The sequence below is a fragment of the Patiria miniata genome, unplaced genomic scaffold, assembly GCF_015706575.1.
Source record: "Patiria miniata isolate m_02_andy unplaced genomic scaffold, ASM1570657v1 HiC_scaffold_9, whole genome shotgun sequence".
NCBI lineage: Eukaryota > Metazoa > Echinodermata > Asteroidea > Valvatida > Asterinidae > Patiria > Patiria miniata.
The window spans coordinates 8,207,058-8,233,192 of NW_024037076.1; the positions used below are offsets into that span (position 1 = coordinate 8,207,058).

The 26,135-nt window shown below is 39.8% G+C and overlaps 2 protein-coding genes across 2 annotated transcripts in view; both read left to right on the forward strand.

The window, feature by feature from the left end:
* Nucleotides 1–1,920: 1,920 nt before the first annotated feature.
* LOC119720395 (macrophage mannose receptor 1-like) lies at nucleotides 1,921–9,441 on the forward strand. The gene is made up of 12 exons (XM_038190060.1): nucleotides 1,921–2,066; nucleotides 3,191–3,324; nucleotides 3,798–4,018; nucleotides 4,546–4,634; nucleotides 4,826–4,932; nucleotides 5,442–5,571; nucleotides 6,405–6,487; nucleotides 6,805–6,921; nucleotides 7,533–7,604; nucleotides 7,743–7,775; nucleotides 7,958–8,116; nucleotides 9,437–9,441. The coding sequence occupies exons 1-12, from the start codon at nucleotides 1,921–1,923 to the stop codon at nucleotides 9,439–9,441; spliced, it is 1,296 nt and encodes a 431-aa protein (XP_038045988.1).
* Nucleotides 9,442–9,517: 76 nt separating this feature from the next.
* LOC119720798 (macrophage mannose receptor 1-like) overlaps nucleotides 9,518–26,135 on the forward strand; it is a 43,672-nt gene continuing 27,054 nt past the window's right edge. Inside the window, exons 1-14 of the mRNA XM_038190644.1 lie at nucleotides 9,518–9,575; nucleotides 9,779–9,820; nucleotides 10,784–10,957; nucleotides 11,544–11,660; nucleotides 12,857–12,982; nucleotides 14,203–14,454; nucleotides 15,067–15,282; nucleotides 18,644–18,804; nucleotides 19,578–19,682; nucleotides 20,667–20,782; nucleotides 22,916–23,064; nucleotides 23,917–24,128; nucleotides 24,919–25,046; nucleotides 25,658–25,716. Of these exons, the coding sequence (XP_038046572.1) occupies nucleotides 9,518–9,575; nucleotides 9,779–9,820; nucleotides 10,784–10,957; nucleotides 11,544–11,660; nucleotides 12,857–12,982; nucleotides 14,203–14,454; nucleotides 15,067–15,282; nucleotides 18,644–18,804; nucleotides 19,578–19,682; nucleotides 20,667–20,782; nucleotides 22,916–23,064; nucleotides 23,917–24,128; nucleotides 24,919–25,046; nucleotides 25,658–25,716 (1,915 nt within the window). The remainder of the gene's footprint in view (nucleotides 9,576–9,778; nucleotides 9,821–10,783; nucleotides 10,958–11,543; nucleotides 11,661–12,856; nucleotides 12,983–14,202; nucleotides 14,455–15,066; nucleotides 15,283–18,643; nucleotides 18,805–19,577; nucleotides 19,683–20,666; nucleotides 20,783–22,915; nucleotides 23,065–23,916; nucleotides 24,129–24,918; nucleotides 25,047–25,657; nucleotides 25,717–26,135) is intronic.

Below are 26,135 nucleotides of genomic sequence, written 5' to 3' on the forward strand. Positions count from 1 at the left end.
CGAAAAAAAACCCGGAGGATAATGTTTATTTAAACCCAAGATATAAGAGGGTATAAGACCCAAGTTCGAAAGTATAAGACAAAAAGGTGTATTACTCTACGTGTGGCTACAGTATACAAATAATGAATGTTATGTGGAGATTGCACGAATGTGAAACATTCGTTATTTGTTTTATACAACGCCTGAATAAATCCTCGTCATCTGATTGGTCAGAGCCACCAATCGCGTGACCGTGCAATTTACCGTGAAATAGAACTTCTATATTGGGGGTGTGGCTTGGCCGTGGGTTGGGACGAATAATTCAACGACATGTGATCAACGAGATACCAATCAGATGAAAGGGATTTATTCAGGCGTTGTATAAAAGGAACTATGGTCGTCCTTTTCCACATACAACTCATACTTCATGGGGGATTTCTCAAAATACTTAAACTGCAATCAAGATAATTGTCAATCGTCATGAATCATGCACAGATTTATGAATAATGCTCCATATAGTAGCAGGGTGATAATGCCCTTAATTTGTGTGATCGTTGGCTTTGAAAATTATTACTGTCCTCTACTCGTGTTTTTGTAGCTGCTCTATTGTTGCATTTGCTTTGATGTTTTTCTGGTCAAGTTTTCAGGGATGAGGATCTTTCATGCACGACTTTTTATTTGCCAGTTTTGACCAAATATTATGAAATCTATTAGCAAAAGGTTAGTTCGTAGATAAGCTTGTATTATCCGTACCTGGCACGGCAAGAATGACAAATATATCCGACGTATTGTGTGTTGTGATAGTGACAATGCCAGGCTCCCTTCAGTACTGAAGTTGACTTTTTACCCGACTTGTGTTGACATAAAACTCAACTTTGCCCAACACTTAAAGTTGCAATTCGTCGTATTATCAAACTGGGCGTGTAGGTGACCTCGAAAGCGGTCGTCGGTTAGCGCAGTGACTGAGGCCATAATTAAATAAGTTAGATTCTGCACTCGAGAATCAAAGGTTACTTTTCACGTTCAGCAAATCATTTACCAAAAACAAAATCATTGATTACTCTTTGTTAATGATACATGACGTCAGTGACATATCTTCGAGCTAGATTTAAATACATAACAAAATTATTAGCTGCATATGCTTATGAGTAACGTACTTATATTTCTTTTTTCATGATATGAGATTAAAAACACCCGAGTAACATAGATACGATGTGATGCGGAATGCATGCTTACCCTGTTAATATAACACCTCTACGTGTGAACTTTAAGGGTAATTTTAATAAAGGTTGATTTAAGAAAACGATGGGAGTTTGAGTATATAAACACCCTTTACAGTCTTTCACAAACACTGAAAAGAAATTAGAAAAGACGGGAAATGATATAGTGACATGTTGACCCCACCCCACTTGCAAATATTACTAAACTAGTCAAGTATACCACAAATGTAATTCTGGGTGCAAACGAGTTGAACTACATTCTTAACATTGTCTTGAATTAAACCAATATTTCCAAATATAATCGGACATTTCCCATCGTGTTTTCCACTTCAAGTTATTGCCCAAAGTTCTCTGATTTCTGCATTAAATTTAAATTACATCAAAATTAAAACAGAGATATTTGTATTCATATTGGTTGGGGGTACTCCCCACCCCACCCGTCATCCATCAGTGCTGACATGCACACTCACCAAACCCCAACCCTATCGCCAGCTCCAGGCATTAGGAGGGAGGGTGCCTGCCACGCCCTATTTTAGCTGCTCAGATCTTTCACACAGTCGATCCACACGTCTGTATCTTCAATTTTCAAATAAATAAATTGTACAGATATATGGCTTCTGTTTATTAAAGTCCCAGGAGTCGTAATGTAGTTTTATTCTAACTTACGACTCTGAAAATACTGTACATTTTTCTTTCATATCTCCAGTAGTTTCTGCCAGTGATGGCGATAGCTGTGGAGTCGGCTGGATACAATATGGCGGTCTGTGTTACCAGATTGTTTCTGGGTCTGCTTCGTGGTCAAATGCACGTCTGGATTGTCACAGCAAAGGAGGAGATTTGGTCGTCATACCCGATCAAGAAACAGCCGTAAGATTCTCGTTAATTCACACACAAGTTGAAGTGCCCCCCCCCCCCAAAAAAAAACACCGCCAAAAAACAAAGTATTTGTGCATAATCATGGTTAAAACAATGTTTTGAACCAAAGGAGAGTAAATTAGTATTATATTATAATTGTTGATGTTTTTATTATTTGATATGTTTTATATGTTTTTTTAAATGATGTAAATCTATGGAATTTGAATTTGTTTTTCCTTCTGTGAAAAAAGTTTGGTTCAGCTACAAATAGTGGGGGCACTTTAAATTCTAAAATAAATGGGGGGGGGGGGGAGGGAGGTAAAGTTATACATTCTTTTGAACGATTTACAAAATGAATTTTTCGAACCTTGACAGGACTTCCTAAATGAGACGATGGTTGGAGTTGCTGCCCGGCATTGGATTGGCTTGCACTCCCGTAGTGATACTCCTGGCTTTGTATGGGTAGATGAGTCAGTAAATATCTCTCAGTTCTCGTAAGTATGATAGAATATCAATAGATACAAAATTTGACTGGTACATTTTCTGTGGGTTGGGGGGGGGGTGGTTCAAAAATTCCCAATTGCTGGCAATGGAATGAAGAGTGTTCATGTTCTTTTTTTAAATGATAATAACTATGTTAAGACGTTTTACTATTTTACCATCATGTTACTCTTCCCATCAACAGGTGACTGTCAACTATTTATTGATCAATTCAAAATTGTATGCTATCATTGGAGATTATAATTTGATATTTGACATGTTCTTGTATTTGTTGTTTTTTCTTGAAGGAAGCTTTGGGAAACTTTCAGATACTTCTGGAAATAGTAAGATAACCCCAGACCTGGCTACGAAGGTTTTATTAGGGACATTCTGGTCACGAAATACCACCTCCCTTCCAGCAATCCCCACCCATCCACATGGCATTCTCTGCCCTTCCCAGTACACTCCTGACTCAAACACTGCAAAAACTGCAGTGTTAAATTTACACTGTTGGTATCTATATAGGACCATCTGGTGTTAAATTTTACTGGTGTTGTCCTATATAGATACCGAATGGTGTTAAATTAACACTACAGTTTTTGCAGTGTATATGAACAACAATGTAATAATGGCTTTTATACATTGACATTCTGCAGGAACTGGGCTCCAGGTCGGCCAGCCCCTCCGTCTATCTGGGTTGTAGATTGCGTAGCTCTTAATTCCGGATCTAGTCTTTGGTACGATTACGGATGCGGGTCTAGAAATTCCTACATATGTCAACGTGAAATCGGTAAGTCATTCGTGGTGTTGTTATGCGTCAAACTGTTTCATGAGATTACTATTTAGTATGTAGGTCCCAGATCAACTGGAGTATATCCGTTCACCAGTAAACATCTTTCTGTCTGGCTGTTATCCAGGTAGTTCTAAACGGGAGTGATCAGAATCTCATGTGTCTCTTCCTACTCCAATAAGTCAAGAGTAGGTCTATGTGTCTTTCGTTGACGCAATCAAAAATCGAGCTAGTGCTTTCTGCTGTTTAATAAAAGAAAAAGAAAAAAGGAAGTTGTGTTAATTGCCACAATCACTGTAAAGTACCATGTAGGGATAACCGATGTATAAAGTTACGGCAGCAGTCCAACAGCAACAACTTTTTGGAGAGAAAGGGTGGGATATTTTTGGACAACTGTGACACAACTTTTTCCTTAACCTATAGTGAGCACTTCAGGACAAAGATGGAGTTTCATGTTTGCCTCTATATGCCAGGTGTTTTACCAAAGTGTGATGTCGGCAACGGCTGGCGAAGCCACAACAACAAATGCTACAAGAGGTTGAGATATCGGAGAAATTGGCAAGATGCAGAAAGTCTATGTGCTTCATATCCAGGAGGTCACCTGGCCTCAGCCACTAGCCAGGATGATGTGGCATTTATCACCAACATTCAGGCTACGCATGCTACAGACGTATGGATCGGGCTCACCGATGTGGTAGGTTACTAACTTTGCGTGGAGTAATAAGTGTGCAGTATACGTGCCTTTATAGCAACCAGTAGAGATGCAAGAGGATAAACTGACGTTACACGTGTATTATGAATGTCTGTATGTAGAAAGCAAATTAAAAGGCTCACATTGTTTTGCACAGTTTGGTCATAATGAGCAATTTCTCAAAATGTGACCTCACATTCTGGCTACATGCTCTGTCTCTGGCCACGGCTTTGACTGTGACTGTAGGACTGTTATTCTGTAAATGCTTCATCTCCAAACAAAAGGCAAAGATTCAAGGCTTTCACTATGGATTATTTTATTAGATGTTTTCATTAGCATGAAATAACTTAAGTCAATAAACTTGATCCTAAAGTGTGAGATGAAACTGATGTTTAGGTATGGTCTGAAGTCTCCATACGTCGGAACAACATACACAGGCTACATTCGCTTTTTTCCTGCATTTGATGATAATAAACAAATTAAAGAGAGCACCTTTTATCTCTTTTTTTTCCTTCTGAATCCATCCTTAGAACCGCACTGTCGGGAACTACACGTGGTCTGATGGGTCTACCTACACTGCAAGCTACACCAACTGGGATGACAATGAACCGAACAACGCGTAAGAATAACAAACGGACAGAAACTGATGCCGTTTGCTCCTTGCATGGAGCAAAGGGCAGTTCCTTTTGAAACTTTGACCCACTTTCGGGCTTAATGTTGTCCCTTTTTACAGCGAGTCACTTAGGAGTGCAACCAGAGATTTTGTTGAATTCATTGATGCCAATTGATTTTTACCAATTCTCATTTCAGCTACTTCAATTCTGGTGGCGATTGTGGATCAGTTATGGGCGACGGCCTATGGCGCATCCAGAGATGTCGATGGGACTGGAAGTATCCATTATGTGCAGTATCTGAAGGTTGGTAGCGTGTTTGTGTATGTTTGATTGTCTGCCTATTCTGCTGGAGTCTTCCTGTTTCGTATTGATGATAAAAGTGTGAAAATGAATCATTAAAATGTTCATAATGAGCCACAATTGCAGCACAGTTGGTCGACTGATGACAATTAATGATACCATCGTGCAAAGGGCTTGTAAACGTATACATTTATGTGAACATATATACTGCTTTTCTTGGACGAGACAGGTTTTAGGGTCGTTGCGTTTAATTGGTGATATTCATTTAAAAGTAGCTTATGAAATTGACTTTTCAGTCATTATTATTTATCAAGTGGTGCAACTTTTTTTTTTTAATATGAAATGTATTATTTTTGGGGTTTGGGTTTCGTTTATTTTTACTAAACCTGTAATTAACATTGGTCATTGTGTGTTGGTTGGTGGTGGAGGTGGCTAGCCCCCCCCCCCACCCTCCTCCTCGCACAACCATCCACTTTGATCCGCCCCTGTGTTGCGAACATTGTTTTCTACAGGTACCTGTGCACCGGGGTGGCATGCTGTGAATGGTCACTGTTACCAAGTCAACTTTAACGTACGCAAGACCTGGACGGATGCCAAGCATTACTGCGAGGCCCAGGATGGATATCTGGTGACAATACAGGAGTAAGAGCTTGCTTTCTCTCTTTAAGAATTATGAGAATTCAAAGCCACAGCCCCCTCAGCTTTAAGAATTTTCCAAGTCGGTAGTAGTACTGCTACTACTGCTGTACCTGACCATCAACTGTTCGTCGTGACCTCCAACCTCCCCGGTCAAGGGGAAGAGACCGGCACTCGATTGGCGACAGCTGAACAGCATCCGCTGCCTGTTTAAGCCAAGTAAGCCGAGGAAAACCACGAGGCCTCGTCCAAGTTGGAGGCCGATACCTCAGGTGCAACTTGACGGAAGCGTCAAGAGCAAGACGGGCAGAGGCAGGAGCTTGGAGGCGCCGAAGCTGGTAGTCCCCCCATTGCTTTGCCTTGCCTAGGCTATGCCTATGAAATGTCGGATGTAGCCCTCATGATCGTTCCAAGTTGACCTGTCTTCTGCTTAATGATTGTCGTACCCATGAAAGTTGTGAGGTCATCTCTCCATCTTGTTTTGCTTGCCTCTTCTTTTTTTCCTGTCATAGGTTGCCATTCTGTTATTTTTTTGTCCATCTGTTGTTATTTCTGCGAGCCAAGTGCCCAGTCCATCTCCACTTTGACTCTTTGATCTTTATGTTGACATTTGTTAGCTGTCGAATGACAGTACATCTCACTTTGTCTCTAATATCTTTGTTTCTTTGACCCGTTATAATTAATTAATCATGCAATACTTTTCTTTATTTAATCCACGCACTATACTTAAAGCAGCAAACGTTTTCTGTCCAAAAAGTATTGATTTTACTTCTGATGCAAACATCCTGAGGTATTTGAAGTCTCTAAATTTTGATCTTTATGTTTTTTTGTTTTTTAAGATCATTTGAAACAGACCTCATTCAAAGCTTCCTCCCAGATCTGATCGACTTGGGCATCTCAACGCTCTTCATCGGCATTTCAGGTCAGTCTTTATAGTTGAATGGACGTTTCTTTTTCAGCATTTAATATTTACAGTCAGTACCATCAATCAGCAATTGAAAAAAAGACGTAATTGTAATCCTATTTTGGATAAACTGCAATCATTTTGAATGTATACTAAGAAAGTACAATAAAAGTGACACATTACGTGCATATCTGTTTTAAATTTCAAGCAAAGTAACTTTGCATTTGTTAAAGGAAAATCAAGGTTTTGGTCAAAGTTTGTGCTCAGAATGTCTTTCAGTGAACGTCCCATCTCCACGTCTAACGCCCTCGCCTGTTTATTTCTTTAATAAACAGATCAAGAAACAGACGGGGTATTTGAATGGGTCAATGACGGACCCACAACCTACCAAAACTGGGCTCCTTCACAACCAATCAACACAAACCATACCGACTGTGGATATATCTATACAGGTTTGTACATCACATCATTTCTCACCAAGACTATTTCAGGAACCGATGAGAAACTGAAATGATTCTTGAAATAGCATTTGAACTTTCTTCATTTACTCAATGGAGTTTTCAGAAAACAATGTAAAAACCATGGACCGATAATGAGCAATCAGTGCAATTTAGAAGCACACAAAATCGTTTGCATTTATCCCAAAACTAAACCAGAACTGTTGTCAAAAAGCTTACTTGGATTAAAGATGGCACTTGTTGTAAGAAAAACCCTTTGAAATTATTCTGTCTGGCTTGCTGTCTTGTAGAAGAAATCAAGAAATGTAAGTGATATCCACGATCAGTCAGTTGACTGATAATTGTAAATAAAGTCTATTGACAAAAACACGTTTTGTGATCAAAAAGGTGCCGGTTTTGCAGAGGTTTTTCACTGTTTTCTCGGAAAAAATGTAATATCCACGGAGCTGGAATTCCAACAGGTAACAGTCTTCTTTGAATTTTGGTTTGTGGTATTTCTTGAAACAAACAAAGTGAATGCATGAATTGCAAATGATCCTTTTATATGTCTTTAGTAAAAACTTGTTTATCTCTATTTGTATCTTGGTACCAACATTTTGTTCCAGGCAATTTGGCTGCCCAGTGGCTGGCTGGTGACTGTTTTGAGCTTGGGGCTTACATCTGTGAGATACATGCAGGTACTTTAATTTTCTCTTTGCGTGCTTTTTTTCTTTCTAAAATCAGATCTGATACTTTTTTGCCAAAGTGAACATTTGACATGTTCCTAATATTTTTGTATAACTCTGCGAACTCTTTTTTTCCTATTACACTTACAGGAGTTCCTGTAAAACCTGTGCCGCCAGAAATGGGTGAGTTATAAAATAGAAAAAAAAACACATTTAAAAATGTTCCTTTTTACCATAACGAGTTGCAGCTTTAAAAACAAACCCAACTCACTACAAGCAATAACTCATCTACTCAATGTACTTTATTCATAATGAAAAGGATGTCGCAGATTTGCCTATTATCATTTTTCGTTTATTTTGTTCAGAAACGGGCAAATGTGAGCCTGGTTGGGCCCTCCATGGCAACTTCTGTTACGAGTTCAGCTCTGAAGCTAAGACTTGGAATGATGCGAACATTGCCTGTCTCAACAATGCAAGCCAGCTGGCCAGTATACACAGTGACAGGGAACAGTCATTCTTTTCAAGTAAGAATGTAATAATAACCAAATATCATTTTGAAAACCGCTGATAAACTTTTGTTTATGTTGCTCTTGATATTATATAGGCCACATCCAAAATGCTCGGCTAAGGTTTTTGGATTCTAGATGCTCTTTGATGCAATCTGAGGCATTTCCTGGCCACTTTCCCCTGACTTTTTGAATGAAATGTGCTCGTATTTAGCGAGATGGGGATAGGTCATCAAAGTTGATTTATAACGCGCAAAGATCACATCAAAACTGTAGCTTGACTCTCTTCGAGATTCTTTAGCTCGATCCATGATTTTGAGTCGTCACTGAGAATCTGCTCAATTCGTAACTGCATGTCTGCAAGCGAGCACGTGCTTGTGTTTTGCACAGCTATAGGCCTAGCTGTCAACCGCCGCATAATGAAGCGACCTCGCGCGACGGCTCGTGCCGACATGACATAATATGCAATCTTTTGCCATGGGTTTCAGAACCGGATTTAGCTTAGTGAGGTTTTGAGCAGCGGTGTTTCATTATTGGCATTCTCCATTTGTTCTTTTTCCCTCTTCCTTTCCCCTTTATTCTCCATTCTCCATTTGCCTTTTTAACCGACAACACCATGATTTTGCCGACAAAACTGACTAATGGGGGCACTCCCTATTAGTCAGTTTTGTCAAAGGAAGGGGAAAGGAAGAGGGAAGAAGAAAAGTAATTTAGACATGGTCTCACTGACTAGGGCCCAGTTTCATGGGCTACCAAGCAAAAAATATCGCGGAGCTAATTTTCGTACTAAGCATAAGTTACTGATAATACAAATGGCACAGAAACATCAGTGGGATTCACGTACAAGTCTGATTTTATTTCAGCTCGAATTGGCGTCATTCAAAGCTCTGTTTGGATTGGACTTAATGACAGAGTGGTGGAAGGAAACTTCACCTGGACAGATGGAACGCCTGTAAGTCCTTGCCCTCCTATTTGTTTTTAGTCTATTTTGTTCCACTTACACTTTGGCAAGATGTAAGGTTGTGGGCTTGCCAATGCCCCTTGTGTGTCCCCCACCCCTTTTAAAGCATTTAGTAGTAAGGAACCGTTATATAACCAAAGATCTACCCGAACCCTTTTATACCGTCAATCTTTAAAAACTCAATTCCATTGGCCATAACACTCTAGGGTGGTGTGCATATATAACTTATCAAAATTGACACTTCAAAAATACACTTTTTTTTTTTTTTTTAGTCTTTTGTTTTCAAGTATTGAGAATCGTTACGTGAGTATTACCCTCAGCGTGCATGGGGAAATATTGCAAAACTTCCAACATTTTGCATTTCTCTTTCATGACAGTTTGACTACCAGAACTGGATGTCAGGGACCGGTGGTTGGTCAAGGGATTGCGTGACTGTGCTAGAAGGGCGAGATCTTGGAATGTGGACGCCTGCAGTCTGTACAAGGAACCACAGATATGTCTGCAAAAAGCCGAAGAGTAAGAAAATGTCGGCTGAAACAAAATTCAAGATTCAAATTGAACATGTGTTTTAGACAGTTTGGGATACAGCTTGAAATAACACTCCTTGTATCATGGACATACCAACATTCCGTTCTTAAGCCTGCACATGCATTTTTTGTACTACGACAACTCAATGTCTAAATGAGTACTTAACTTGATCTTTTGTTTTCATCATACAGTTGATGATGGAACTGTCCACACGCCTGCTCCTCCACCAACTCGTAAGTACGACACTAAGATCTCGTAAATGCAGTCGGAGGAATTAGAAGATGAAAGTCAATCATTTTGAAGTCTACGTGAATACATTTAAGTAGTTTACTGTTCATTCACTGGAAGACAACAGCGGGATTGTTAAATGACATTTTCTCAAAAGTTAATTTTACAACTTCGATTTTGTAGGTGGACTATACAGGGTGAGTAAAAAAAAAGAAAACCATCAGGCCAAAAAAAAAAAAGTCTCCGGTTTCTGGTATGCGCGCGCGTCGCCGTAGCCATGCGCGTCGGCAAAATGAATTTTTTTTTTTCAATGAAAGATGATGTCTCAAAATCGCCAAACTCACTGGTTTGACTGGAATCCTGCTGCTGCACAATTTTAACGTGTTTTTAGATTGGGTTATGGTCGAGAATAAGGTTTATGTGGCCTCTCTGGACTCCCATATATTTGCACTAAGTTTAGTCGGGCACCATTTGCAGTCATCAGCCGACATTTGAAGCAAAAAAATCAGGCAAAAACAAAAAAAAGCCGCGTCGCCGCACCACTTTTTGGGGAAGCTCCATATCAGAAACCGGAGACTTTTTTTGGCCTAATGTCGGTTGTATTGTTTTAGTGATGTTCTGCATGTAGCACTTTTAAAATCTAGGATATAAAAGCCCAATTCATAAGCTTTTTTTTAGTACAAAAACCATTCACATCACTCATGTACTTTTCAAGTTACGGAATTTTAAACTGAATCACCGTTTTGAAGTTCTGACTCACCCTGTATTTCCGTCACTGAAATCAGTACCCCGTTGTTAAAAGCCATTAAAAACCTCTTGTACAGCAGAATCCATACATTCAAATATCTGAATTCTTAAAAAGGCCGACCTAATCCTAATTGTTTGATGACAGGTCACTTTTAATCATTAATCTATTTACAGCATACTGATCATAATTACGAACCAAGATTTGATTTTCTTGGATGCAGCTGGCTTTGAGTCGCGTTGTGGCTGGGGTTGGGAGTATGACGTCGCCTCTGAAACATGCTACACCTTCCGGCCAGACAGCTCCGAAAACTGGCAGGACGCCCTCTATCAGTGCCGTGTGGAGGGCGGGGATCTCATCAGCATCACGGGACTGGAGGACCAGCAGTTTATAAACAGTGAGGGCAGTGTTGTAATCTAGACCGATCACAAGTCTGGCCACAAGTCACTATAGTATTGTTAATGTACCCTGACGTGGTGCAGCCCCTATTAACGTGGCGCACTGTAAGTTTTCGCCTCTATCGCCTTGCTAGAGCAAACGTTTTACCTAAAATTTCACACTAAATGATATTCAATCGAGCTATAAACATACCCGTTCATAAATCGGGAGTTTATCAAAGTTAGCAGAGACGTTTATTTTGGCGTGCTTACCGATTTCATTTCGAAGTGCACGGTGAACCCTTTGAAAATGAGCCAAAAAATTAGAAAACAAAATTTTCTGACAAACTTCTGCTTGGGTATGTAAGTAGACAGAGCCTAATAATGGTTTATTGGAATTTATCAGCTTTAAAGATGTTCATAAAAATATGTTAACTTAAGATTTTTTGGAGATACAGAGCCCATTTTTGTGCCAAATTTCCGGACACAACCGTTTTTGACAATTTCGTACGATATTACATCATATTTCAACTCTGGATTTCAGCCATCGGTAATCGCTTGCAATCAAATGTCTTCCCCCCTTATTTCTGAGCTTTTCTCTTTCAGGTCGTCTTCAGTTTTCAGGAGCTTTATATACTTGGATGGGTTGTAACGACCTAGGGAGGGAAGGCGGATGGGAGTGGAGTGATACGTCACCATTTGCGTTCGTCAATTGGGATTCAGGTACAGATGCTTCACGATTTATCCATTATCAGTGATTCATAAATCATACCTAAGACAGTTTACCCATTCCTATTGGTCGAGAGCCAGTCGCGTGACCGGTTTTAAACGGATGATAAAGACCGGCTGGCACTTTTGCAGCGTCACATGAAACTTGGACCCCTATGAAATCAGGTGCCTTTTACCCGTTTTATTGATTGAACGTTCACAATCCTCACAACTAGGCATGTACAATACTACCGTTGAATCAGTATTTCGTAGTCCTAAATTCACACTACACGGGACAACTGCGTTATGCGCAACATCGGCTAGGGTAATATCAGCATCCAGACTCCAACCGGTCTTAAACATAGTGTTTAAAACCGGTCAAGCACATATTTACTCCCTTATTATGAATATAATGGAACTTGACTTTTGACACATAATTTGTGGTAAAGACCTGGCGCAGTCACAAATTTATGAGTTGTGTATAGTAACATTCACGCTGAGAACTTATTTGAGTTTTGATTAATTGTTTTTATTCCAGTACTTCATGTTTAATAGTAAGCAGGTGCAGTTGTATATTGCAAAGTGCAATTTTCTAATAACCACGGTACTCATTACAAAGGGATTAATGTCTTTGTCACAGTTCATTTGAATAGCTTTTGATGTAACTATATGATTAACTTGTGTCAAACCTTGGAACACTGCAGTGTCTTGTGATGAACTTGGTTTGGTTGGGTTTCCAGCCAGTATATGGCAAGTAGGGAAAACCTTGAATGTGAATTCCCAGTTTTCAAGTCAATGATAACTCAGGGAATTTGAGAAAAATACCCCCCGTCCAAAAAAAGGAAGAAAGAAATCCAGAAAAAACTCTGGGAATTTCAAACTGACACAAGAAGGGAAAGGTTTTCGCTTGTTCGGCATTTGTACATCTTGTGCCCTGTGTCCAAGTTGTCTCCGTTGACTGACTGGCTATGGAGTTTGATTTTAGTGCATTGTATGCACTTTTAACACTGTTAGTGTTTTAGCGTATTAGTTGCTTTGCTGCAACCACCTCTTGACTTCCCAGTAACCTCTTTAGAGTGAAAATATTTCTCACGGAATTCTTGAAATTTCTCAGGGAAATATCAGGGAAAAACCTTTTGTTTTCACAAGCCTTTGAAACTCAGACTGCGGATTTGCAGGACTCTGGATACCATCTTTTTTTCCTGTTCCAGGTGAGCCGAGTAATGGTATGTGGAACTCGCCCCTTGGCCAGCATTGCTGTACCTTCATCAGTCTGTACGGTACCTGGGCAGACCGTGAATGCGAGCGGGCATTGGGCTACAGCTGTAAAAGAAACGGTAAGAAAAACACCCTTTGTTCGCACATTGGGACGAGGGGACGTTGCCCCAAGGGCTTGAATCTAGGGGGTTTGGATGAGGGTATGTATCCCCCCTTTTGACCGGGGGGATGGGCTATTGAATCATCTCCCCTACACTTTTTCGTGATGAGAAAAAAAATGCTGATACCGAGGTATTTTTTGAACATCCCAACAACAAAAAAGTGTTCAATAGCACTGAAAAGTGAAGAAACAAAGTACAATAGCTTTTAAAATGCGCCGTTTTGATGTAAGCAGGAGTATACATATTGATATACATCTATATATCCTGAAGAGCGCCCCCTAGTGTAATGTGGTGTCCGCCCCCCCCCCCCCCGCACCTCCCCCTTTTCGAATTTCCACGGCAATTTTTGGATTTGGTCCCCCCACTCGCTGGCTCAGATTTACGCCACTGGTCGCCCCTCACTCCGCCCCATAATAAAGATACCACACATGTAAAAGCATGTAAAAGCATTATGTCACCACGTCTCAGGGAAATTGAGATTTACTTTTTTTTACAAGAAGTATATGCCTTCACATCAGGCTTAAAATCAAAATAATCAAATGGAGTGCATGTTTGAACCTACGACCATCCGAACACCATCTCAGAACCTGAGCTATCCAGCCCTATCCTCCAAATTGTCAAACTTTTATAGGGGAGTGTGGCCTTGTGGCTATCCGGCTTATAATGACTCATGATCAAAAGATCAGGGGTTCGAATCCAGCTGCTGGTCTTATGTTGTGTCCTTGGGCAAGCCACTTCACCCACATTTGACTCTTTCCGCCAAGGAGTATGAATGGCTATTGGGTGTAGCCTGCGATGAACTGGCATCCCATCCAGGGGAATAGGGAAAACAAACATGCTCAGTAGTTTCGTGCCACCGAAACCGGAGATAAAATAATGCCGTCTTGTTGGGCTATTGTGCTTGGGACAGATTTTAAAAACTTTAATACTTTATTTTACCAGTGCAAAAGTCACTAATCAGAGGCATTAAATTATATATCTTACCTGTATCTGCATGTAAAAGCATTCAACCTGTGTTTCATTCTATCCTAACGTCACAGTTCTAGCAAAGCATGCTGCAAAGGGTCGTAATGGCTGCCAAGATCCTTCAAGGATTATGTTTTTCTTACAGATGGCACATTGTAATGTTAAACACACCATACTTATTGGGTGCATGTACTTATTTTTGCTATTCACAGCATACATCTTCAAGTACTTTGTCACATCAACCCAACGCAAGCTCCCCGACCACAGCGACGTGACCCGATTCCGCTACAACGTCTGGCCCGTAGACTGTGCGAACCTCTGCATGAATGCGAACTCATTCACGTGTCGATCCTTCGACTACCGGCGTGAAGAGCGAGCCTGCTACCTGAGCTCCGACGATGCTGCGTCAGCAGGGGGGCTTGTCACCACGTACGAAGGGAATCACTATGACTACTACGAGAGAGGTGAGTTCAGATCAAATGAAAGAAAGAAATGTTTTGTTAAGATCAAGGTTTCAAAATGTCCGAGAAATCTGAGAAGCTTCTTTGCCAAGTTTTTAATTATATATTTTAAATCAATTCGGAGGAATGAGCTATATAGACTGGCTATATTTCGATCCAAACAACGTTAATTTGCATTGGACCTCTCCGCACCAAAAATGAATTGCATATTAAATATTGAAAGTGAAACTAGGTCTATGTTCATTCTGCAAATCACTCACATATTTCTGAAAACAACACGAATAACCAATTTAAGCGCAAGTATAAAAGCCACTTTCTTCATTCCCCGTCCCCAACAATATCTTCCAACATCATATTCTGTTGAAATTCCGCTGAAAACTGCAGATTCAAGATATTGACTAGTTTTTCTATTTACCGTGGACTAACTAGTTTCATTTTTTTAAAAGTTAATAATGATCCTGACTAAAAACAAAGGTTTTGATTCATTACCCGTTCCACCCGTTACATCTAGTCACTCAGTCAAGTTGACAGCAAATGAAAACAACCAATGAGAAGCAAGATGTAAATAAAGTCCATATTCCTTGCTTTTCAAACGTGATTACTTTTCTCCTCCAGATTGGACGGTCTTAGTCCCAACTGCACCTCCTCCATTACCGAGCAGCTACAACTGTCCAACCAACTGGCGCAGCTACGATGGTTACTGCTATACTTTCAACACCACCCAGAAGAACTTCCAGGAGGCTCAGTCCTCCTGTCGAGACATGGGAGCAGAGTTAGTCAGTATCAAGGACAGGAACACCAACAACTTCATACGAGGATACCTGCACGAGGGTAATGTTCCATAATTCCCCCGTCCGTCTGTTTTGACACGGGATATATAGGTTATAGGTTTTCCCGGCTACTCTCTAAATTCCAAAGAGTGAAAATTCACTCAATTCGAGTGAAGATTCACTCCCGCTGTACAGTCGGAAACTAAGGACTAGACGTTTTAGAGTGAAATTTCTTCAATCGTAAAGAGTTTCGTCTGAAGTGGTTGTTTTTTCAGACTATTTCAATCGAAAATGAAAGTGATTTTCACTCTAAAACGTCTAGTCCCTAATTTCACTTTTTGGAATTTAGAGAGTATTTTAAAATGTTTATCATTAGAATGATCTGTTTCTAAAATTCACATTCCCCATCAGCATCGAATTGGTGCGCTTGAATGTTTAAATTTCGTCTGTTGTCAGACAATTTCAAATTCAGTTCAAGAAAATTCAAACAACAAGCACACGTTTTCGTCCCGGAATATTCGGTTTCGTCTCGTCTACAACGAACCTTGTTATCCACAAATCTAATTGATTTATTTTAAGAGACGAATTTGATCTCTGAATGCCGCCATTCGGCAACAGCTGAGACGAATTCTATTTGTTGTAAACCTTCCCAAAATATAGTAATTCGCGAAATAGGAAAAACGAAAGGAATACAAAGCCCCTCACCCCTTAAAACTGAAAATACAAAATTGGAAATCAAAATCCTGTAAAAAACATCCGATGATGAACACAGACGTCCCGCCAAATGGGGCCGGCGACATCGGCCTGTAAAAAAAAAGTGTGTCACATCAGTGGGCTGGGATGAAGAGCGCCACGTACAGTCCGAGAGTGTGCATAAGTGTCCGCTTTTAACAGTGACCCCCATGATAAATGCTCCCATTTCAGAAAGTCAGGAAAAATACAGTTTACTCTCCAAGGTGTTCGAGACACTGTGACACATCAACATTTAAGCTTATTTTATCATCTCATTTTTTGGGGTTAATCTGATGACTTCTGAAGAAATTTCCAACGGAATAGGATCACCCCTAATAGACCTGAAGCCCATCGCCATTTTGAAAAACGGTGCCTACACTCCATTGCAAAATAGAGCGCTTCCAGGGCCTCAATTTCATCCAAATTGTACAGAAATACAAGCTCAAGTTCCAGTGCACGGCGTTCACTCATATTTTGTAGGAACCCTCAAGTTCGTGGCGCACAGTTTATTGCACCCATATAGGGACACTGTTAAAAGTGGACACTTATGGACACTCTCGGGCTGTAGGTGGCGCTCTTCATCCCAGCCCACTGACGCGACACACTTTTTTGTCGCCGGCCCCATTTGGCGGGTCGTCTGTGTTCATCATCGGAAGTTTTTTTTACAAGATTTTGATTTCCAATTTTGTATTTTCAGTTTTAAGACGGCTGCAGCTATACGTCTTTACATATACGTCATGAGTTACCCAGAATGTCCTTTACAAGATTCTTGTGAAGCTCATCAGCCCTTCCCTGCCCATCGCCATAGGCCCTGTTTGCAGGGCGGGGGTTACGAGCGAAGCATTATCATACATAAAAATAATGAAGATGCACGTCATGAACAGCGCCCCTGGTATAATGCGGTGTCCTGCTGTATTGTTATTTTCGTGTACATTTTAGTGGTTTTTTTTATTTTTAGAATTAAGGATGAGAACGTACTGTTCACATTATTTTTCAGGAAAATAATGTTTGTTTACATCCTGATGAAGGACTGTTGGGAACAGCGAACGGAATAGAGGTCTGATTTACAGGGTGTACAAACGTCCGTAAAACAAATTATCGTTTCCTTTTTTAAGGACGCAACTGATGCCTGTTTCAAAAAAGCCTAAGTAATAATAGCAATCATTGTTTCGTAACGATAAGTATGTTTAGCACACGTATGTGCCTACGACTAACGAGGCTGCCGTAGGTCTATACAATTTCCAAACAAATGAAAACAGTTGGCCTGTAATTGCCCGAAATATCGACCTTTGTTCGTCCATGGAGCCAAAACAGATGTATACAACAATGTTCCACGTTTCTCAGCCTATAAGACAAATTGTTTTTTAAGTGAATTCCATGGAAGCCTGATGGCCGAGTGGTTAGATCCGTCGTCCACGAATCGCGGAGCCCGGGATCGAATCTCGTCAGTGTCGTTTTGCTTTTCAACGCACGTATTCTATTCATTCATTATAAGATGTTTTATTTCCCGTCGTGAATCACCAACTGTACCTTAGCTTAATCGGTAAGCACTGCGGCTGGTACTGTCCGTGAGTTCCAGGTTGGCGCCTTCGTACAGGTTCAGGGCATGTGGTCCACTCGGAGGATCAGGGCTTAGGGTGCCGCCCTGTTCCTCCCTTAGCTCTTTGCTTTTACATGGTGACTGGCCCTCCAGGGTTATATGGATGGACAGGGAAGGAAGTGTGTATTGGCCGGGACACCCGAGAGCCCAGAAGAGAACTAAGGGGTTGGCTGGGGCATTGTTATGGCTCAGACCGACCCCTGAATGCTTGGCTAGCACATAACTTTTTGATTTTTTGTATCCTCTGTTTTTTCAACTTTCAGTGGTTTAGTTTGATATTTTCATCTGCTCGGCAGGTCTACGGTTGTATTAAAAACTAAATCAAGGTCTATGTCATAAATCAGTTAATATTTCATAATTGACTATAATCAAAACGAAGTTTGTTCGATCACATTGACTATACCATTATTAATGGCGCAATTTCCAACTGACGTAAGAAACGCCGTATACAATATTATACCGGGAAAAAATAAAGATGTAAATCGTAATATTACATTTTTCAAATAACGTTTCTTTAATATTCCCGACCCCATGACGAAAGAGGATGACCAAACTTTGAAATGGAATGGTAAGTAACTGGGTTTTGTTAAAAGCGTGTGCAATTTTTCTCGGACAAAATTGAATGTCAAGTTGGTGAACTTGAATGGAAAATGTTTTAAAATGGCCGGAAAACCTATTCTTATTTTTTTATATAATCAAGAACATAATCAAGTTACCTTAATGTTTCCCCCCCCAAAAAAAACCTGATCTAAATTCTCGATGTTTGAAAGAAGTGAAAAAACTTGAATTGTAAAACGTGTTGGGTTGAGAGATTTGAAACATTATTTGCTTTTATGTAAACACAAAATGTACTTTACAGGGTTTAAAAAAAGGAAACCGAGCTTATTTTGTTGATTTCTCGGGTATGACTATAATTATCTAGGAAAATGGTAACCACCCTCTTTTACACAACCTTGTCTTGTTTTTCTTGACACCACGAACTCCATTTTACCGTCACGGATGACTGAGCACCAAGTGATGTAACTGAAATGCCAAAAATATAGATAACGGGCACTTTTGCCTGAATCTTTTTTTACCTGTCTTCAAACAGAAGCACCTTCGGAAAATCGTTTGTGGATCGGCCTGACGGACCAGGCTAGAGAGGGACTGTTCGCGTGGTCTGACGGCGAGCCAGTTACCTTCACTCACTGGAGCTCAGGCCAGCCGGATAATGTAAACGAGGAAGGCTGCACTGCCATGAACATTGACTCTGTGAGTATAGACTCTGTGCACAAGCACAGGGGGGACATGGGGGACATTTGTATGCATTGGTCCAGAAGCGCCTGATGCGAAGATGTAACGGGTTTGGATTTAGAACAGAATTTGTTGCTTACTTCGTGCCTTACGTGAACAAACTATTGCATGCATGTGGTGTGTCCAAAGCTTCCAATGGGTTTTCTAAGGTGGTAAAAAGGGCGGATCAACAGGGGCAACGGGCCATGCCCCCCCCCAAAAAAAGAACCCAATTATTTTTTTATAAGTGACCATCTGTTCCAAAAACAAATTGGTGAAAGTGGTCAGAAATTGCCTCAGATCGCACCACAGAGCATCTAGAATCCAAATTTTGTTTCGGGGCCCTCAAGCGGGCTCCGAACCTCTCACCATAATAATTTTTGGACCCACTTTTTTGGGGGACTAAAAATGTTCCCCCCCCCCTCAAATTGTGTTCCGGATCCGCCCTTGGATGGTAATTTCCTTTACTTTGCACCGGTATATGCTGCAAACAATATATATATATTTCTTTATTTACCTGCAGCATTTAGGCTGTTTAGCTGGAGATATTTCAAATGCTAAAATTACAATACCACCAAAAAAAATGCTAATTGATCGACAGTTTCATTTACTTTATGTTTGGGTGTTGTAAAATTTCTCTGAGACTTTCTAAACTGATAGTGTCATTACCATTTCAACGTGTGAATTGATGGCAATGTCTCTAGAAGGTACGACACAAAGATGAAATGATTCGTTGTATCTTCTCATTGCAGGGATACTGGAATGATTATGTCTGTTGGGAGAACTATTTGAGTTCCCTGTGCAGGAAGCCGATGGACGTGGCTCCTCCCCCTCCAGTTAATACGTCATGCCCAAATGTAAGTACTTTGGCCTCATCGATTATATAATGTTATCTGGTTGTAATATGTCTACTATCATGTTCATTTCAGTCTGAAACAAAATTGAGAGCAGAAAAATACCTGCAGGCTTCATTTTTGAACTTGTTGATCTGTTTTAAGCCAATTGGTGATGGAAACCCAAAATAGTGCCCACTATTTGTTTTAGAGAATCGTTTCTGCACGTAACGCTTTCCACATTTAAGGTATGGAAGTTCAATTAATAAGCCATCTTTTAGTGCACAAAATCATTCTAAATGCCAATGTACTTTTCCAGTTAAGGAATTTTAAACACAACTACCGTTTTTGACCTTGTCCACGGATCACATGATATTTCAATATAAAAGGAAACCATGTAGTATTCTGAAAATGGTATCAGAATAATCCCAAAAGGGGTAGCCAAGTAGAAGGCAGAGCGTAACTACAAGTTTTTAACATCATAAAGCATGTTAGTATAACGCTGGAAGCAGCAATTTTTAAGTTCCAGTTATCATGGTTATGATAGTGTTCAGATTTTTGTTGTTGTTGATATGTGAATAGTTTTATATTTTGCTGAAATATCCATTCCCCCTAATGTGTTCCGTGGACAAGGTTAAAAAAAATGTGTTTGTGTCTAAAATTCCATGACTGCAAAAGTACATGTCTTTAGTGATTTGAATGATTTTTTAACTTAAAGAAAGCTTATTAATTGGACTTTCATATCCTAGATTTTGAAAGTGCTACATGCAGAACTTTATTAAAACAATGGTGCTGACATTTTGGTTTCGGTTTTTTTTTACTCACCCAGCATTTATATTTTTTTCCCAGATCCAACTATCACAGAGTACTATGTAAAACTTCTTTAAAAACAATTGGGATTGACATTTGGTTTTCATTTTTTTACTCGCCCTGTATACGCAACATTGCATGCAGTACATTTATTTATCAGCAATCCAGTTACACTTTACATAAACTGGTATCCTGCAGCGTTGGGTAGCATGGATGGGTAGCTGTTACACTGCCTATCAGGACAAAACTGATTGGGTGGATGCTGGGAACCAGTGTGCTTTCAGAGGTGCTCAACTTGTCGTCATAGAAGATGGGTAGGAAACATAAATTTTCAACTTTGTTTTTGTTACATTCTGTTTGTGGCAGCGTTCATACCACGTAATAAAAAAAAAGCTCTTTTTGCGGTGACTTTTGAAAAGGAGCAAGTTTACTCAGCTAAGAATTAAATTGTCATTTTCCTTTCGGCCGAACCATTCACAATGCTTCAAATCCACAACGATTTGCGTGGACAGTTATTGATTGTGTTCAAATATATTGGTCAACCCTCCCCCAACTCTGTGAAAAAACCCAAATTTCATAGGAATTCCTTTAAAGTAATACTAACACCCTCCACCGCTCTGGCCCCCCAAAATATAATGGAAATAGTGTATTCCTGTGCACAAAATACGGACAGAGCCACCATGGTTTGTGGGTATGTACACTATTATGTAATGTACTGTAAAAAATTGTCTGATTTGAACAGCGCCCCCATTGAAATTTCTGTACGATATTGATTGAATCCCACGTATTGATTTTCGGAAGCCAAGTGTCCGGAGAAAAAAAAAACTGTCCACATTTCAGAATTGTTGCTGATGAACCCCCCCCCCCCTGATCCACCCCTGACTTAGCCATTGTTTTTGCTGATAATAATGTACTTTTTATTTCCTAAGCCATTTTGCTAAACATATTATGCTCTACATCCCTCTAATAATAGGGCCCATGACATGAATTTTACTGGGGAACAAACTTGTGTGAGAAAACTTTGCTAATTGGCCTACTGTTGTGTACTGAAGCAACAACAAATCATTAAAGAAAAGAAAAGACGGCAGAATATCCGAAATTCGGGCAACTTTTGGTACTGAAATAGCTGTAACATTGGGGTTTCTGCCTGAAATTAAATCACATTTTTACTTATTAATATGCAAATTCCAAAACGTGCTGCCAGATTAATTCTAGGTAAAGGGTACGATACTCCTTCAAGTGAATTATTTAATACACTAGGCTGGATGCCGTTACCAAAACGATTTAACTACCTGCGAGCAGTACTCATGTACAAATGTACCAACAATCTTGCCCCTACCTACCTGACAGAAGATTTCATTAAAATATCTGACATGCACCATCACTCCACCAGACAAGCAACTGAGGACACCCTGTTCATTCCTAAATATAAATCAGAATGCTTGAAGCATAGTCCTTTTGTTGCTGGGGCTACTGTCTGGAATAGTTTAAATAAAGAAACACGTTCAGCAGCCTCAATTGGTTCTTTTAAGTCAATAATGAAACTTAACTTTTTAACCGTTTAGGTTGCTTCAAATTATTGTTTTAATTGTACTTTTTTTTAGCATGTTAAGTGTACTCAATTTTATTGTCTTTATCACTTACAATTTTCTTCTTCTTCTTCTTCTTCTTCTTTTTTTTGGGGGGAAGCGTTTGTTGGATTGTTTGTTTGTTTGTTGGGTTGTTAGGGCTGTTTGTTTGTTTGTTTGTTTGTTTGGTTGGTTGGTTGGGTGCTTGTTTATTTGTTTGTTGGCTTGCTTGCGTGTTTTGTTTTTGTTTTTAGCATGTTAGGGATGCATGTACTCATTTTTACTGTTTTTATTATTTACAATAGTTTTTTTTAACTTGTTTTTCGTTTGTATTTGCAAGTAGGACTTATTTTGTGATCTTATTCTTAAATTAAACTTCTTAATCTGCACTTTTGTCTATCGTCGTTTTCATATACACATTTATATTGTTTATGTTAAACCCGTTCATGTTTCTTTTATTTAATGATTATTATTTAACGGTTATAGTTTTATATGATCTTATTTCCTATTTGTTTTGATAATTTTATACACTTTTAATCCTTTAAATTGTTAGTTTTGTTTTATTAATTTTAAATTATATGCTCAGGGCCCCGTGGAAGACCACATTATTTTGTGAACGGGCTACCCTGGTAAAAGATCAGAAATAAATAAATAAATAAATAAATACGTATAAGCATAAAACCAAAAAGGCACCAAAATTGCCCTAAAACGGCAAATTGAAATTACTGTTAATTGGGACACAAAGGTGTTTTTACGAGAATGATTACAAAATACAGTACATGGGCCCTTTAACTATGGCATGACATGGAATACCCCCCCCCACCCCTATTTCCAGTTATTTGATGTGCGGCCTATGTCCGTACCTTTCTTTCTCTGCAGATATGAGTTAGCCTTCATAAGCAGTGCCCTTGGTCTTCAGAATCGAGATGATTTCTTTATCGGTCTGAGTGATCGTGCCACCCCAGGATACTATGAGTGGATTGACGGCAGTTGGGTCACATACACCAATTGGGCCAGTGGACAGCCAGGTAACAGTGCATTCCTATATTAAAAGGCATGTCATCGGAATGTGTGCAATAACACATTCGCCATGTGGAATTGGATGAAGCCTCTTTCCCAAGACGTGTGTTACTGCTGGTCCAAGCAAAAATAATTCGGACACGGCTTAAGTAACATCAAAGAAACTTGTGTCACGTTTATCACAAATCAAAGTCAGAAGTCAACTTCAAGTCCACTATCCATTATAATAGCAAACTTCCAAACTGGAAAAAAGGGAGTTTATTACAAGAGAACTTTAACAAGGCCTTAGAATTTTTCATCGTGAATTGTGCTTTTGATAATGTTTTCATTGACTTGTGTAACGTCGCTATTGTGAATACCGCAATACCGAACATTCGGCTTCACCGAGCATCGTCTTTGGCTCCCGATTTTGTGTACAAAACCAACCGAACATGCGAAGAGCGACATGGGGATATTAATTCCCCAAGGAATAAAAGAGGAAAGCCACCCATTGCTGTAGGTAGAAAGCTAAGAAAATAACTGAGTAATAACACAATTCAAGATTTAACATCACTATACCGAACGATCGCTATTACGAACAGTTTCTGTGGATCCCGCGATGTTCGTTATAGCGGCATCCAGGCCCAATACAAGCCATAGTGATTTCAGTGACGGGGATTCGCCCCAAAAGGTCTGTATGTGACGTGAGTGGTCAATGTGTGGATAATTATCTTCCCTTATTAGTTCTTTTAATATCTATTTTGTCATTCTTACCAATTTGTCAAATCAAACTTCAAACTCCCTGGAATTTCACTGTTAAAAGACCAAATTGTTTTCTCTTTGTTTATCATTGCTCTGAATATTTCCCCCTTTTTAAACAGATGATAGAAGTGGCCATTGTGTGACAATTAACTCGGGTCCCAATGCCGGCTACTGGACCGACCGATTATGCAGCAATTCCTACCGTTACATCTGTGAAAAAGCCCGGGCAGGCTGGCCAACAAGTACGCCGCCAACCGCAAACCCTCCGACCCAGCCCACCGACACTGACTGCAACGCTGGCTGGATTGGATACGGGGCAAACTGCTTCAAGGTGGGTCCACGCTGGGTGGGAAACGAATAGTCGACACGGGGAAATTAAAGCAAAATCAGATCACCCTCTCAAACAAAGAAAAATAAAAGAAAGCGTCAAACGTTGAAAATTTAGCATGGTTTCATTTGCAAAATGACCAAAATTTTACAAAATGAATGAACGATTTTTGAAAAGGGTAATTACTTATTAGTGGTTGCAGAACCTTTTTTTTATGGTTTCTTGTTGGGAAAGCCATGGAAATTGACTACGATATGGGGCGTGTTTCCTTTTGTCGATTTGGCCAGGCAGTGAGAAAAATGTAAACAATGTCAGTGTCGATTTAGTGTTGTTGAATAAAGCTATCATAGAGAAGCAAGAGGCAACGGAGGCCATGCCCCCCTCCAAAAAAAAAAGAGAACCCGATTTTAACAGACGTCGCAAACAAGGCAGCCACCGCGTACACCATCCACAGAACCCAACAAAAACAACACATCTGCCACCTTTCTTCGCATATCAAATTTGGGGCGGACAATTTTGAGACCCACTTTTTCGGGGAACAAAATATGTGATCCCCAAAAAATTGTGTCCTTGATACGGTCTTGGATTAAGTCCGGTTGTCTGGCTTCAACCTTTTCGAACCAACATGTTAAGGTTTAATATTTTGTTTGGATTTGAGTGGTGTTATTAATGGAAGGAAACAAAATACGCGAAAAGCGAACATACCTTTAATTCTTCAGACTCAGTCGCTGATTTACAAAAAAAATGTATAACAAACAGGAGAATAATAATTTGTTCCATCTTCGTTGTCAAGCCCTTTGAATTCAGCTCACCCCAAGAGGGCGCCACCTGGTTGATGGCTCACTCAGAGTGCGAGAACATAGGAGCCAGTCTAGCCAGCTTCCATCACCCGAACGAGGAACAACACATCGTGAATTCATTGTGAGTCCAATACCATGAGATTCCAATTCATAAAATGTTGTCAGTGTTTAGAATATTATTTTAAAAATTACTCCTTCTATGGACTCCGTGAATGAACAGTAAAGACATTCGTGACCACTCATGGCAGCTGGGTTAGGGGGAAATACATTGGGTTTGTTTTGCATTCAATAGGGGACGTTGAACAATAGAGGACAATAGGGTCCACAATTCCCAAAGGTCCACGATTGACGATCTTATGCAAAACGTATGGAAGATTTTCTTTAAAAACTAGGTTACAAATAAAAGAGGGACAATATGGGGTCCACGATTGAAGGTGTTTACACACTTGTGTTGATTGACAAGGGCTTTGGACAATGTGACGAGTTCAATTTCAAATTCCATTCAAGTTGATAAATTCCGATCGACGATGTGATGAGTTCAATTTCAATGGGCCCGAGGACCTGGGCACTAATCCTAGGAGGACTATTTTTTGTAGTCGGTACGAACCTCATGGGAGCTGTCGAACAAAACAAAAGGGGGGGGGTGCTTGTTCAACGAGTCCAATGTAACACTTTCAACTAAATGAGTCATGAGTGAATTGTATGTTGTTATCTTCTTACCTTGATTTTTAGTGCACCAACTTCAGCTCAAGGTTTTTGGATCGCACTGAACGACCGGCGAAATGAAGGCGGTATGGATTTAAAAAACAAATAAATTAGAAAAAAAGACTGAAAAAAAATTAAATAAAGAGACGGCTGTTTGCATTTAAACTTTGAATCAGCAAAATTTCAGCTTTACGGAATTGTTTTTGTTTTTGTGAGTCCTTAAATTGGATAAAACTAGAGGAACGGGGCAAATTTGGCATTCTTTCGATGGCAGTTTTCGACTCCAGTTGTGATACGTGATCTGGTTATGAATAAAATATACTGTCAAACAGTTCCAAAACCATAGTCCCCGTTCTGATATGATATGGCCTAGTATGTGACAGATTCTTAAGGAAAGATTGTCAAAAGAGGACTTTGAATATTTTAGTTAATTGGTAATATAAAATTGCATGAAAAGTCGTCTGTGTCAAAACTAAGCTTCTTTAGACGATAGGCTGTCTATTTA

What these genes read in the sequence shown, in the direction of transcription:
- LOC119720395 (XM_038190060.1), top strand. Translation starts at nt 1,921, where the DNA reads ATGGCGATAGCTGTGGAGTCGGCTGGATACAATATGGCGGTCTGTGTT. An exon ending in TACCCGATCAAGAAACAGCC is followed by an intron (nt 2,067 to 3,190) that starts GTAAGATTCTCG and finishes GACATTCTGCAG; the next exon opens with GAACTGGGCTCCAGGTCGGC. An exon ending in GCTCTTCATCGGCATTTCAG is followed by an intron (nt 6,488 to 6,804) that starts GTCAGTCTTTAT and finishes TTTAATAAACAG; the next exon opens with ATCAAGAAACAGACGGGGTA.